This window comes from Ambystoma mexicanum, chromosome 4p (assembly GCF_040938575.1).
Source record: "Ambystoma mexicanum isolate Mex_15411 chromosome 4p, UKY_AmexF1_1, whole genome shotgun sequence".
In the NCBI taxonomy this organism is placed as follows: Eukaryota; Metazoa; Chordata; class Amphibia; order Caudata; family Ambystomatidae; genus Ambystoma; species Ambystoma mexicanum.
Genome location: NC_090927.1, coordinates 848,844,214 through 848,860,141, shown reverse-complemented (window position 1 = coordinate 848,860,141; position 15,928 = coordinate 848,844,214). Strand labels below are relative to the sequence as shown.

General features: G+C 44.4%; 1 protein-coding gene across 1 annotated transcript in view; it reads right to left on the bottom strand.

The window, feature by feature from the left end:
- Positions 1-15,928, bottom strand: part of MMS22L (MMS22 like, DNA repair protein) — a 1,233,593-nt gene that overhangs the window by 296,157 nt on the left and 921,508 nt on the right. Inside the window, exon 17 of the mRNA XM_069606412.1 lies at positions 14,407-14,549. Coding sequence (XP_069462513.1) covers positions 14,407-14,549 — 143 coding nt within the window. The remainder of the gene's footprint in view (positions 1-14,406; positions 14,550-15,928) is intronic.

Below are 15,928 nucleotides of genomic sequence, written 5' to 3'. Positions count from 1 at the left end.
GCTTGAGTGGGGACTATGGATCATGGGAAACCGTGGATATTGTATTGTTCAGATGCATAACACGTAATTTAGCAAATGAAAATGATCCAGATTTTAGGTTATACCTTTGGTTAATGTGCTAAAAATTCTTGTTCTTGTTTTCTTTTATTGTTGTGCCGTAACGATGTGTTCGAACAATCATTTACAGAGACTGAACTTTCTGATTTGGATTAATGCTAGGGACTGGTTGCCAAACAGTGTTTCTACGTTTTCTGATGTTTGCAGCTAGTATTTGCTATTTATTTATGCTTTTAGTAGAACAATGTATAGCAAATGTTTTTAATATTTAGAGGTTTTATTTGGTGACTTGGCCAAGATGGCAGACACATCTCGACACACTATGCATCTTTTCATGACCGACAAAATGTTACACTTAAATAACCATTCAACTTCCCCAAGGTTTTTTCCTGTCATGGGGCCCCTACTCCATCGATGATGCTCTATCAGATCAGCATTGGTTCCACCTTTCCTTTAACAACTCGTAATGTCAAAGTAACAGGCAGTGCATAACCCTATCAGCTCAGACTGCCATGCTCAGCCTTCCACTCACCAGACTGTGTTGGGAAGAGTCATTCAAGGCTAGGCGGAGGGGTGGTGAGCACGTTTTTGATACCCATCCCACATCTATAGTCTGGGGGATGATAGCCGGCAGACAGAAAACAGAACATGGATCCCTTGTGGATAGCGCCTATTCAAAGGGATTCAATATGGTTAATTTCTTGACTCCTAAAAAACAGAATGCAGATGGGGTCACCTTGAAGTGGCGCCTGCTACAGCTGCAGTTAAATGGAGGTACTCACTGCAGCTTAATGTACGGTTCCTTGAGGATTTATTTTCCACCCTATGAATTATACATACTACAGCTAGCAAATATCCAGCAGGACAGAGGAGTACTGGAGCTCTCATACAATGTTAGTCACTAGAGTATCATTGTGACAATTCACCTCTTCAACAATGCAGTACTTAAGTTGTGAAATGCCAGCTGGTCTTTGGAGTGCTCATTTACCATAGAACCTCTGTTGATATTGAAGACTCAGAGAGCATTCTTTGCTACCCCTTCTAATGTATCCATTTTGTCTAACCATTCATGGTCCTACAGAGTCTGCTCACACCAGCAGTGCAATTACTCATGAAACCATGCTCTTGTCTTGCTTAGCAGACTGAACTTGCCGCCAGTGGAAAACTGAGCTGAATTGTCTACTTTTACAGAGTACTCACAATGTGAGTGATCTTCCTGCCGCCTGGCCTGTTGGTCTAATTGTTCTGCGGCTCAGCAAAATGCAGTTGGTTCTTTCTTTCTACAACTGCTCCTAGAAGGACTGCACTTGTATTGCTTCAGGCCAATCTCCCCCTGAGCTCTAAAATGATGATCTCTGTTTCACATTGAGCTTCAGCTTTGCTCTCTACCAGTTGCGATCCAACCGCTCTGGAACCCCAACGCACTGCTAGAACTCACCATCATCCTCCTTCCTGCCCAGCAGTGGATGGAAAATCTGCATTCACAGATTAAGAATTGCAAACAGCAGGCACCTCTCCAAAGAGACATTTATGCTCCTCACTTATTTAGACGACCACAAATTCCCACTCTCCTCCTCCCCCTTGACACAACTTTTCTCCTTTCCCACTTCCCTTGAGCATAACATATATGTAATTTGCTCTCTAAATCTATTTCAGTCTGAGCCTGGTGCTTCCTCACGATCAGTAAAATGCCTTCCAGTCACTAGCTTAACGATATGCTACACACGCTTAATCCGCCTCCAAACATGCAACCAGTATTATTCAACTAAGAAAACTGGCTCTACTTCTTCTGGTTAATGTGGTCAGCTGAGCAATTACACACATGGCAGAACGGTTTAAAGTGTTAACAGATAACGGTTTATTCTGAGTTTCAGTAAGGAAGGGTTGGATCAAATGCCTACTGATATGAATGGTTTCTCTAGAAACAATACAGGTTTCGCTAATCAAAACTGTCAAGGATGGCCAATGTGAAGTGGATCTCTTGAAATGTTTCTGCACCTTAATGTTTTAAATTCTAATGTTCAAATCATAATCGTAACACCCTTGCTTCTACTGGGACACACTAATCTACAAAACAATGTTCCAAATGATGTGCAAAGTTTCAAATATATTCTTAACAAGTCTCTCGCTGTCAATATATCCTATGCGTTTCACTTAAATGTTCCCAGCCAAATTAGGTTCTCAACACCTATTCTCAGATGACCACCCCTAACCTTGCCAAAAGGACAAAACAATAACAGAGACGGCTCCTTCAGGAGTTGCAGTGTGGACATTCCTTCTGCCTCCCTGCTTTCACCACTGGTCTTTAGGACCTCTCCAAAGTATGCAGTTAGACAACTTCCTCTTCGTAGGTCATTCGCCCTGTACCTTGGTTTTCTCAACCCTCTAAAGGGTATTTCTGCACCCACATTTAGGTTCCTTATCAGGCTGTTATGTTATCAACCCCCTCGGCTGACACAGGCAAGATTTCTGCTCCCCCACGAGTTACTGGTGGGAAGCTTTGGACAGAGGTTTTCCGTAGCGTTCTGGGAGGTGTACCTCAGACAAGCCTACTTCCCTCCTCAGAATTTCCAGTTCTTGACCACTCCCAGTCTTTCCTTCGAAGTCATCAGGGTTTGGGTTGCCTTCCTCCACACTAAGGCTTTAAGGAGGCTCCAAAATTCAGCTTCTCCACTTTATTCCCCTCCTTACCCTCCCAGTTTGTACCAACGGAGCAGTGTTAAGCAGGCCTCCTTACGGACTGTTCTTTCCCTGGCCCTTTTATACACCATTTGTTAGAGGGGCTTTACAAAGCTTGCGTCTGATAGGTTATTACTCATGTCTTTAAATTCTCCCTTGTGATTGGTTACTCCATTGAGAACTCCTAATGACTCATTATGCCATTATCAGTCCAAGTCCAGCATTGGTTAATTACTGGTGGTTGATGTGAGACCACAAGGCTTTAAAGGCGTCTGTGGCATGTCGTGCAATCTTGGATTTGCTTCTTTCACACAGAGCAGTTCCACAGCTTCTCGGGTCTGTGGTGTGGAGGTAGGCGCACAGGTTCTCGGAGATCTGGTGTTTCTTCCAGGTGTGATGGGATGGGGATCCTACTTCGGGTGTTGCAAATTTCTCATGTTTGTGCACAGAGCTCCTCCCCTCTGTTGTAAGTTGGTGGGTATGTTTCTGAAGTTGCTCTGTACCCATGACAACGCAGTCTGGTACACTAAATCATTATGAACAGTTTCCTGATAATCTTCCGCTCGGAATCGTATACTGTGCCACTAGGGGACCAGTAAGCCAGAGGGATCCCTTGGTTTGTGAAAGAAATCAAACACTTGCCTAAGAAGCTCTTGGATATGCGTTTCCCCACTGACATCCTTTAATCTAAAAACAGCTTTCAAGCCCTTCCTCTCAACCAAGCTCACCTTCCCACAGAAGTAGGCCACTTGACCTTCAGAAAACCACTATTCAGCTGATGCCAATATCAGACCAACACCCCAACCAGCAGATACTCACATATGGTAACCTCGCCTAAGTTACCCGAAAACACCACGAGCCTACACGCTGTTAACGAAGGACTATTGAACAACTAATTCAGGGGGCTGCATGTGACAAATTAAATTGGACCACTGCAATTACGTCGATGAGTGGTGAAAGTGTTTCTCACTCTTCGATGGTGCCCAATGCATTTATGTTACCTACTACATGTAAACCTTAAACCACACAGATCCTTGCACGCATGGTGACCTCATGACCATCACTAACCTTATCAAAATTAAGAAAAATATGACATTGTGACTTGAACGATCCTAAATTGCACCAAAATCCATAAGAAAGAAAAAAAAAGAAAAACATTCAATAATTGTAGTTGTAGTGTAAGGTCACGAAACAGGCTGCTTGAATAAACCTGGATATGACAAACTATGTGTGAAAAACATATTGATCGAAGTTCCTGGTTATGTTAAAGCACATGGCAACACCATTGCATTAAAAAAGACTGGTATCTAAAACCTCTTTTGCTGATGAAGAAATCTTATAACATGTAAAGAATCCATATAATGCTATAAGCCACATAGAATCCATAGTAATGATTCCAATAACATGTAATGGTTGCATTATAATTTACAAACAATGCATTACACGGATTAAACTTCAAAAAACTTCAATAACTTCACACAAATATTGCAATTCTTTTCAACTACAGCCAGCTATCAAGATCCACATAATCTCAAATCACAGAAACTATATTGCGGATTGGTTCTGAAAAATCTTCCATGGTTAACATTACAAGTTATGTGGATTACATTTCTCTGATCAGACTTTAAAAGCTTCATAGAATCTTAGCCAAGACAATCCTTTAATTTGTTCACTGCTGCCTGACAGGTGCTTTACCCAGTGAGCTTTTTCAAGGCTATAGCAGTAAGTGATGATTGTTCAATTCTGAATGTTGAGTATTGATATATTAAGACTAATTGGTAATACACAATATATCAAATTTGTGGAACAAGTTACTTACCTGTAACCCTTGTTCTTCCAGCATGGGTCTTGCCTGGATTCACATGCTCATGAATATTCCCAGTCACCAGGCTGGGAATCCTTGTTTGCATTAAGGCAGTTTAGCTTTAAGCTAAAAACTGCTAGTCGCTTCTATAGCCTATCCGTGTCAACTTTGGGTCCTACTGCCCCGGGCAATAACACCCGTCCTCCTAAACTCCACCTCTGGTGGCCATATTTAGATTTGGTTGCAACCGTAAACTCTCAGTATGAACCAAGAAGAGCCATAAAGCAGGAGGGCGGGTTTGCATGTGAATCCATTTAAGACCCATGCTGGCGAACAAAGGTTACAGGTAAGTAACTTGTTCCTTCTCCAGCACGTAAGGTGGCAAGGCTCACAGAAGCAATACACTTACGCCTGGAACAGACTCAACTCAAACAAACAGGTTGCACAGCACTGCCTGGCCGACTCAGAACTCTTCCCTTGAATCCCTGTCAACACAGTAGCTGCTGATGTCGAGCACAGGAACACCAGAGAGAAACGCTGTAGTTGCTGCAATGGCTCTGGCGGAATGGGCTCTCTGACGGCCTGAAGCGGTCTGCTGACCAGTCTCTGGCAATATGCATGATACAGCCAGAGCCACCTGGAAATAGAAGCCTTAGGCAGGGCCTTCCCATATCCCACAGGTCCAAAATTGACGAACAGTTGTGAAGTCTTTCGAAAGTCTGCTGTGCATGCAACATAGAACTTCAAGCATGCACAACGACCAGAAAATGCAATCATATGTCAGCAGGTGACGGAGAATACACAAAGAAAACTGGCAGAACCAAAGGCTCGTTTAGGTTAGTCATTTGGGACATTTGGCATGAAGGATGGAGGAGTTTGCAGAACCATCTTAGCTGAGTGGAAGGACAAATACGGAGGCTTACAGGTGAGAGCCTGTATCTCCCCAACCTGTCTAGCCAAGGTGATTGCCACTAAGAAGGCGGTCCTCCATGTCAGAAACTTCAAAGAGGCACATGCATATGTTCAAACTGAGGCCCCAACAGTTTTGACAGTACCACATTTAGTTCCCACACAGTGGCAGGAGCCTTCACCAGATTAAAGGTTCTGCAGATGTCCTAGGGGAACTCCTTAACGAGCCTGTGCGACTACAGTGAGAGCTTGCCTGAGGCCCAGGTGTACCAGGATATGGCAGCCAGTTGGACTTTGATAGATGCATGATCAAGGCCTGCCTGGACAAGCAAGAGCAGGTACGGGAGAATCTGTGGCACTGTCACGCATAGCAGAGAAACCTTCTGTGGCCAGCACCGCACTGCGAAAAACTTCCACTTGTGCTTGTAGCAAGCCAACAGAGGGGGCCCTGGCCCTGGCTAGAATTGTCGTGCATTCTAAATGCAGCGAGTAGTGCCCAAATTCTAGGGCTGCATGAGCCAGGTCGTGAGGCTCCGGGACGCTGGGCCATGGTGTCGGATCAACCCTCTTTCTCTGGAGAGCAGGTCTGGAAGTGGAGGCAGCTTAATGTCTGGAACCACCGACAGATGGAGAAGGTCGGGGTACCAGATCTGCCTGGGCCACACCGGTACAATGAGGATAATCTTGCATTGGCAAAGTCTTAGTGTGTTGATCACTAGGAGCAACAGAGGAATTGGCAGGAAAACGTACAGGAAGAGGCCCTCCCAAGGGAATGAGAAGGCCTCCCCCAGGCTGCTTGGCTGAGGATACCTGCTGGTAAACCTCTGACACTTGGCGTTGATAGGTGTCGCAAAGAGGCCGATTTGCAGAACTTGCTGAGGTGTCGCAAGTCTAGAATGGGTCCCCACCCTCCTGACTGCTTCTTCACCAGAAAGTATCTGGAGTACACTCGGGAGCCGCATTGGTACAGAGGGAATGGCAAAATCCCCCCTTTTCTTAGCATGGCTTGAAGGTTAAGCCCTTCAATGACCTTGAGACTCTCCCTTTAGAGGAGCGAAAGGACAGCCTCCTCTGCTGAAGTGCGCCTAAAGGAACGCGCCATCTCAGTGTCAGTCTTTATGGCCTGTAGAGTTTCGTCAACCACCTTCCTGAAGATGTTGTCGCCATCGAAGGACATGTCGACCACCTTTGTTTGCACATCCGTGCGGGAGTTGGTGGCCTTGAGCCAACCCAGGTGGTGGAGGGCCATATCATTGCATAGCCCATCTGGTGAAAGCCTGAATGAACGATGTCGAGGGCGACGACGATTGCATGATCATGGAACAGAGCCAGGGCTTTGTCTTTCTTATCCTTCGGTAGGAAGTAGAGGAGGGGCCCCATCTTGCACCATAACTGTCATACCTCGAGAGAATGGTGAGGGCGTTGGGGGTCTTGATCGTCGATGCTGCCGTCAAAATGATGCGTTTCCCTGTTGCATCCAGATATTTACCCTCTTGGTCAGGAGGAACCATAAATCAGGAAGACTGGTTGGAGGGTCTCTTCCTAGCAGTAGCCAAGACCACTGAGTCTGGCGAGGGCTGGGCCTGAGTCACTAAGGGGCGAGTCCAGAACCAGGCACTTTTTTTTCTCCAAACTATACCTTTTTGCAGGAGTGGTATTAGGGGTCTGCATGACCAACAGGCCATCCTCCCAAATGTCATCCAAGAGGGGAACTGAAATGTGGTCCTCTTGGAGGACGCCCGTTGTTCGAAAAGGAAACCTTCCTTTTTCGTTTGCTCTGGTACTAGGTTGAAGAGATTTGCGGCCTTCGAGATCATGTAGTGGAAGGATCTGATCTTGTCCGACGGAGAGGGCCTGGAGGGCACATCCATACCAGAGGGAGTTCCCCATCCGCAGCAACGCAATCATCAAACCCATTTGTGCCATGCGTACTGGTTGTGACAGGGCTAGTGTCCAACTGAGCTGCTTCCTCCACCATGGAGGGTGAAGCAACCAGCAATGGCCATGGGTTAGCAGGTGTCGGATAAGGTGGCGTCGGCTGAGCTCGAGAAGACCTCTGAGGACTCTTTGTAGGAACAGGAATGGTAGCAGTGGGTAGTCATTGCTGGATTTCAGCCATTAGTGTGTGCAAGGTGGTGAAAATGTCCAAAGTCATATCCCATGGTGCTGGGCCCAGAAGTGAAGGGCTAAAAGCCAGAGAGGGCTGGTTAATGGCACCCCTTGCCGAGTCATTGGCAGAATGGGGTCAGGCTCCCTTTGACCACCCTCTTGGTCAGTGTAAAAACCCCTGGGAGGTCTTCCTCCAAACTGTTGTAGTGTGCTGCCGACCTCCTGGGTGATCCCAGAGGTGCCAGTGTGAAGTGTGGTGTGGCCTTGGTGGGTGTAGGATGGAAATACTTAGCTATGAGTCATCTCCGTCACCAAATCGGAGCCTTTAGGGAAAGGGGCGATGACTGGAGCCTGCGGAGTAAGAAAAGGTGCCGTCTTTGACGGGACAGTCCTCGGAACCTCCAACCAAGGTCTGGGCAGCTTACCATCAATACGCTCTAACGCCTCCTTAGTCTACGGTCGTTGTGGGGCCCAGATCAGAGCGAGGCCGGCCACCGGCTCGGTCGATGGTCAGCCTACAGGCAAGCAGGTTCCATCTGCAAGAAGATCGCTGACACCAGCGGCCAAACACAAGACCAAGCCAAAGGGCAAGTCGTCCAAAAGACCAGACATCGGCTACACTGTCATTGACACGAGCATTGTCGACGACCTCATCCATCAGGACCAGTGCCCTGTCTACGAAGGCTGGTCTTCCATCAATGTCTTCGAGCACACTAAGGGGCTCGTCCATGACCGTCACCGTTGCCACTATGATGGTCACCACGCCCAGAGTATCGTTAGGCGTGGTAAACGTCGTAGTGTCAGTGGTGGTGGTTGTGGACGAGCACCTTGGTGTGCTGTAAGGAAGGCATTGTATCAAACAGTAAGACAGACACAAGTGATCACAGTTCAAGAGTGTTTATTGAACTTCAATTGGGTTTGAAAAACGTCTATCTAATCCTAAATCTAAAGATGAGAGCAAGCTACGACCATCAAATAATAATGACGCAGTCCTAGTCGAACCTGTCAAAATAAAAGGCCCTATACTAATAAATCTATTGCCAGTCCTTACTTCTAAATACAAATGGGACACAATGTTATGCAAAAGAAAAGTGTTCAAGAAATATGTCAGGATGTTCAAGCATGTATAAACAACCAAGGTCCACAACAAACTACCTGCTAATGTCGTAATTGGCGGCAAAATTAGCATCGCACCTAAGGAAGATGAACAATCGTCTTTTCAGGCATATATAGACGATGAGGTCGGGAATTATCCAAAAATATATCAACTTATTTTTTTAACACATCATGATAAAACATGGTCATGAAAGATAATGTCCATACAATTGACATATATATATATATATATATATATATATATATATACACACACACAACAAAACAGACAAAGCAATCTGGTATTATGAACCATCCACAGAAAAACCTTTGTCCTATGTCTATAGAGTGATGTTAGTACCTAACGGGTGAATTTTTGCACATTTCTTAGCACCAAGCAAAAAGAACCTGTTAGAAAAGTGATGACAGTAACGAAATCTGTTTCCAGCCTTTGTACGGTAACTACTAGTACCCCACAATTCAAGGTCGATAGTAGATTTGTATCTTTTCCGTTAAGGCTTTCATGTTGATGGTATAAATTCATTTATAACCAGCAATTCTAAAAAAAACACATACAAATATTTTCACCGACCATTTTCAAAAACATCAAAGGAATATTGTTCTTAAAAAGATAGACTATCACCTATGTTTTAAACAGCCAGAGACTCAAATCTTTATACGCATCAACTTGCTAGTTTATTAATAAACAAGCTCAAGAAAAAACCTGAATTTGGTACATATAGCAACCATAATTTATCACCATATTTCATTTCATTAGCTTATAGATCATGGCATTTTGAAAAATTGTGCCCAAGTCTGGTGAGGAAGGGAAGGTAAAGAGGGAGGGGGGAAGGAGGGGGGTGGGAAAAGAGAGGGAATTGAGTGACTTAGACCCTCCTATACATGTCAAATATGTGCAAACATTTACACACCCGGACTATACCTTTAGGCATTAACCACTGTCAGTAGTCGTGGATCGTTTGCTTCTAAGGGCCATGTGTAATGGCCAAACCACTGGGTCTAGGTCTTCTGTGCATTTAACTAGAGGGAAAAAGCAAGCATCGCCACTTAAGATACAAATCTACTATCGATCTTGAATTGTGGGGCACTAGTAGTTCCCATACAAAGGCTGGAAACAGATTTTGTTACTGTCGACACTTTTCTAACGGGTTCTTTTTGCTTGGTGCTAAGAAATGTGCAAATATTCACCCATTAGGTACTAACATCACTCTTTAGACATAGGACAAAGTTTTTCTGTGGATGGTTCATAAAACCAGATTGCTTTGTCTGTTTTGATATATATATCAATTGTATGGACATTATCTTTCATGTCCATGTTTTATCATGATGTGTTAAAAAAATAAAAGTTGATATTTTTGGATAATTCCCGACCTCATCGTCTATATATGCTTGAAAAGACGATTGTTCATCTTCCTTAGGTGCGATGCTAATTTTGCAGCCAATTACGACATTAGCAGGTAGTTTGTTGTGGACCTTGGTTGTTTATACATGTCTCCAAGTCCTCTCCCAACAAGCCCCTAAAAAAAGAGGACACCATTGCTCGTTTGATGATTATACAGGATGTTCAAGCATTTGGCTTCCCTTACCTACGTTTTCAGCACGGGACAAGGCAGCACATTCAAGCTTAGCACACTCTGTCTTGTCTAGCACGGGGATGCAGTTGAAAACCTCAATATCAGGGCCTTCTGTACCAAAGTCTTTTTGTCATTCAAAGTCTCTTATTTCAGATGGTCCGATGTAACACGATAAACAAAAAAGGTCCATTGTGGTCTCCCTCTGCTGGGCTCGGACCAAATTTATCTACTTTTCCAAACTTTCTCTTCTTCATCAAAATCGAAGACTTTCGACTGTGCGTGGGATTTTGCTTGACCCATCGCAGGACAACTTTGATTCACAATTACTCGTTCTCTTCTTGATGTAACCTTTTTCCCACTTTCACTTTTGCCCTTTTCAGTTGGATACCTTACAGAGACTTTCGATTGAGCACCCACGCGGTGCTGGGCCACTCTGTCAAAGGAATTGTGCCTTGCTTTTAAAGTTTAACCACTCAACAGCAGTTCAACTATACTTGCGTCTCTTATCACCCACGTTTTAACAATTTTCGTTCCAGCGCTCGCCATACAATGTTGCCGATTGACACCTTGGCTTCAACACAGACCAGTCTTGTATCTGTTTCCCCAAATCACCAGCTGTGTTGATTTCACCGATGCTGCTTTGTTCTTGGAGCCAAGGACGGTAGCACGGCGGCTGGTGCTTCTCTGTGCCTTGATTATTGACGCAGGAAGGCCTGGGGTATCTCCGACACACAATGACAGATTCTTTAGTCTGGTTTTCTGGTATTGCGCTTTCTATTCGAGGATTCTGTAAAGTAACTATTCCTTGGCGAAAAGGTCAAGGGAATTTCCCTCCTTGCGAACCCCTTCTGTTTTTAAGTCTTTCTTCTCTTGTTCAGCTGCGGTCTTGAAACTGCTGTTTGCTTGTGTGCTTTGCCTCGCTCAGTGTGCTCTTGTGCTCCGCCTTTTATCTGTGTGAGGAAGCTTAATGGAAGTCAGGTGTGTGTGTGTGATGGTCAGTAATTGCTGGACCATTGTATTGGGACACATCAGGTATACTGCTGGGGTGTTAGTCTGTTTTCTCTCATAATGAGCTGTCCGTGTGAAAGTGTTTATGTTGTAAAAAGGGGTGGGGGGGGAGGGAGAGAGTCCCTAAATATCCTAGCTGGTAGGATGCCAGGAAGGTGTTAGAGAAGGGGATATTGCGTCTCACCATCCGACGTCCCACTCCCCTAAGACCCCTCACCCAGGTGATCATTCCTGTAAGGAAGGCATGGATAAAACTTCAAGTGGGTTTGAAAAACGCCTATCTAAACCTAAATCTAAAGATGGGCGTAAGCTACGACCATCAAATAATAACGCAGTCCTAGTAGTGTCATCAAAATAAAAGATGCCTATACTAATAAACCTATTGCCAATCCTTACCTCTAAATACAAATAGTGTGGGAAACAATGTTATGCAAAAGAAAGAAGTGTTCAAAAAATGAAATGTCAGTATGTTCAGGCCATTGGCCTCCTTTCCCCATGTTTTCAGCACGGGACAAGACGGCACACTCGAGCCTAGCACAGTCTCTGTCTTCTCTAGCACAAGGGTGAAGTTTAAACATTAACAACAGGGCCTTCTGTGCCGAAGTCTATTTGCCTTTCAAAGTCTCTTCTTTCAGAGGGCCTGATGCAAAACACAAATCCCACATGCTCAATTTCTCAGGTGATTCACTCTTTCCTCGGATCCCCTTCAACCGGGCTCCGATTCTCTTTAACACAATGTTCGGAGGATTTTCACATATCCAAATTCTCGGGTGATTCACAGTTCACCCCGGATGCCCCTCAACCGGGCTGAGATCCGTTTCAGCACAAACTCTGCCATCAGTCTCCCTCTGCTGGTTTCGGACCGATTTAATTCACTTTAACACAACCATGTTTTTAACCCAAAGCTTTCAATTGATCTCCCTCGTTGGCGCTCGGACCAACTTTATCTACTTTACCATCAATTTTCTTGTCAGACTAACATCGTAGACTTTCGATCGTGCACAGGATTTTGCTTGACACAGTTCTTTGCCACTCTCACCTTTGTCAACTCTCAGTTGGATACCTTACAGAAATCCTAAAATGAGCACTCACGTGGTGCCCGAGCACTCTTTCAAATGTAACATATCTTGGTTTCAAAGTTCAATCACTCAAATGTTCAATTTTACTCGAGTTGGTTATGAGATGTGTTTGATATACTGTTCGCTTCAGCGCTCACCACACAATGTTGCTGCTTGCATCCTTGGCTTCAACACAGACTGGTCTGGTATCTGTCTCCCCAACTCGCCGGCCGTGTTGATTTCTATGGCACTGCTTTGTTGTTGGAGCCAAGGACAGTACCACGGCAGTTGGTGATTTTCCCTACCTTGATTATCGATGCGGGAAGGCCGTGGGTGCCTCTGACGCACAATGCAGGATTCCTCAGCCTGGTATCCTGGTTTTACGCTTTCTATTCAAGGCTTCATGAAAGTAACGGTTCCTTGTCGAAAAGGTCAAGGGAACTTCCCTCCTTGTGACCCACTTCGGTTTCGCAGTCTTTCTCCTCGTGTTAAACTGCCGTTTCCTCATGTGCTTTGCCTCGCTCAAAGTATGCTCTCATGCTCCACCTTTTATCCGTGTCAGGAATTGTAATGGAAGTCAGGTGTGTGTGTGTGATGGTCAGTAATTGCCTGACCATTGTATTGGGACACGTCAGATATACGGCTACGTGTTCTCTCATAGCGGGCTGCCCGTTAGAAATGTGTTGTGAGGAGGGGATGGGGTCCAGTGTGTGAGTTCCTAAGTATCCTACCTGGCAGGATGGGGGCAAAGGTGCTACAGGGAAGGGGATACCGTGGCTCACCTTCCTGTGTCCCACTCCCCGAACACCCCTCAACCAGGTGATGCTCCCGCACTGGTCCACCCCCATGAACTGGATCCAAAAGCGATGGTCGAGTCCTGGCGACCTAGATGACAGATCCCCGGGGACTCAAGGGTGAGACAACTTCTGGTTTCTCACAGTGCTCCAAGAGGTTGATGGAAGACCAGTCTTCGCAGACTAGGTTGACAACGAGGTACTCGTCGACAGGGCACAAGTCCCAATAGATGTGGTCATCGGCAATGCTCGTTTCGATGACGGTGTAGTCGCTGAAGGGTCTGTGAACGACTTGCCCTGTGATGAGGTCTTGTGTTTAGCCGCGGATATCAGCGATTTTCTCGTGGATTGTACCTGCCTGCCGTTAGGCTGAGCGTCGAAGGAGCCGGTCTCTCTCTGGTGTGGGCCCTACAGCCGCGGCGACCGTAGACTAAAGAGGCGCTAGAGCGTGAGACGATTTTAGCTTTTTTGGGATCTTCACCAGAAAAGCATCCTCAAAGTACCCCAACCTCTTTTTCTCAGAGGGAGCACATTCTTTGGGCCTGCCAGCCCCGGAAGAGGCATGAATACACCCAGAGGCTATGTCAGAGGCCTTACCTTCTTCGATCCACACCACAAACTTCCTATGGAAGTCCTTCCGCGTCTTGGAGGAGAAGGTTTGGCAAATTGAACATCCATTCCCATCATGGTCAGGACGTAGGCAGTATATGCACCGGAGGTGCCGATGTTCGATTAAGATATTCTTCATGCCGCAGTTCTCACAGGCTCTGAAGAGACTTTCCTTCTTAAAGTCCTATTAACGCTGACTCAAATTTCTGTTCAAAATCAAATGTTGCATTTTTATCTTGGTCCATAAACCTATGTATGACCAGACACCCTTCATTACGGATTACTGATATATTTATATTACAAGTGTAGAACTGCGCATCAAAAGCCACTTCACTCTAATGTGAAAACACTCCTTTTTGTTTGTTGCCCCATATTGCATGCCGTCACAAGAACCATCCTGAAGTGTGCCCTGGTAGGAAAATAAGAATTTGCCATTTTACACTAGCCTCCATCTAAGGGGATTGTGCTTTTCATCACACGGCCAAAAAATCTAGGTGAACACATTTTTACGCACATTCCGATATTGTCAAGCAGGTTTGTGGTGTGGAACGATAAAAGCGTAAGAATCAAATAGACTTCAAATATGCTCAAGGTGATCTATTCCTTACAAATAACATTTTAGGACAGTAAAAGAACACATGCTTCTTTTATGTAGTTAGCACACATTTAAAAAATGAAATTGCAATTACCTTGATAAATTGAATCAGGGCAGCTTTTGGATCTGACTTGTATGACGATGGCTCAATCTGAGCTTTTGAAAGGATGCTTTCCACTTCTGGCAGTTTGAACACCAACCTGGTCAGTTCAGTCAACTGCTCCATGCTCACTCTGCCTGTTATGGGAACAAAATCCACACGTTACTGTAAGATATATTTTGGTCAATAGGTATATATTACAACAGGAGGGCACCCTTAATCTAATACCCCCTAATTATATTTTCCCACTTGCATTCCACAATTCTGGGCAAGAAACAGACATATCAAAACTTGAATTTCTTGAAATAGGTTTCAAACTCACAGACGGTCTTTAAAAACGAAAATAACCTGCCTGCATATATGTGTGCTTTGATTAACGAAACACTAGACATTTAAGTTGCACTTCTCCTGCTTGTCGCTCACTACCTCAAAATCCTTGACTTCACAAAAATCTCTCCAAATGGACATGAAGTCAACATTTACAAATGAATCAAAGAACTTCACGTTCCCCAAAAACACCAGCAATTTAGATAATCAGAGTTCTATTGCATCTCTCCCTTTTTTCCATTTATATCCGGGGCTGTGGGCATGATGTGTGCAGTTTAAACCAGGCTTTCAGTAGCTTGTATTAGACTTCTACACGTTTTGGGTTAGAGAAGTAATATTTTCAATTAAAATTGTAGAGACTATTCTGGCTCACCAACCCCAACATGGGAAAATTATTTTCAGATTTTATTGAACACCTATAAATACCCCTCCTCCTCCAAATCCAACATTAACCTCGCTTTGCAAATTTAGAATGGAGGGGGTTTCATGGGATTTACAATCATAGTATTTTTATAGGAATAGAAATTACCCCTTAACCTGTTCACATTTTCAAACTTAGTTTAAGGCCTTCACAGAACATAGATTATCAAACTGATCCTTATTAGGTCATGGTACGGGGTGCGTTCAAACCATTGTCCAATGTGGACTAAATATGTGAAAACCTTGGATCCTTATTAAATATCCCTTCTAAAATGGAACACTGTCGGGGATGGTACGCATTCCATATTTTAGACCGCGCTCAGTACAAAAAAAGTATTTGAGCAATTATTTATTTGTAATCTGCCTCACCTTGAAATATAATGGAAAATTAATATTTATCTCACAATCACCAACTACAATATCCTATTCACTTTCTTATGAATACATTATTAGCTCCTGTACATTTAGTGAGTTTATTTCCACTCACTTTGAAATCTTTCTTTTACGGTACTTAGTCAAAAGGGACACTCATGAATTTCTAATAGAACTCCTGGTCAGGCTCTAATCCCTCACGTTAAGTTGTTTCAGGATCCCTCATAGGCAAAGTCCAATTTTCCACATGGTATCCGTATTCGGCAGCCACCCGATAGGCAGAGGTGTTTTTCCCAGCAACTTTTCCAGAGACAAATTCTTGTTCTGTGTGCTCACATTATTTTAAGAGTCAAAAATGTTGACCTCATGCCATAATTATGTCACACTATGCGATTCG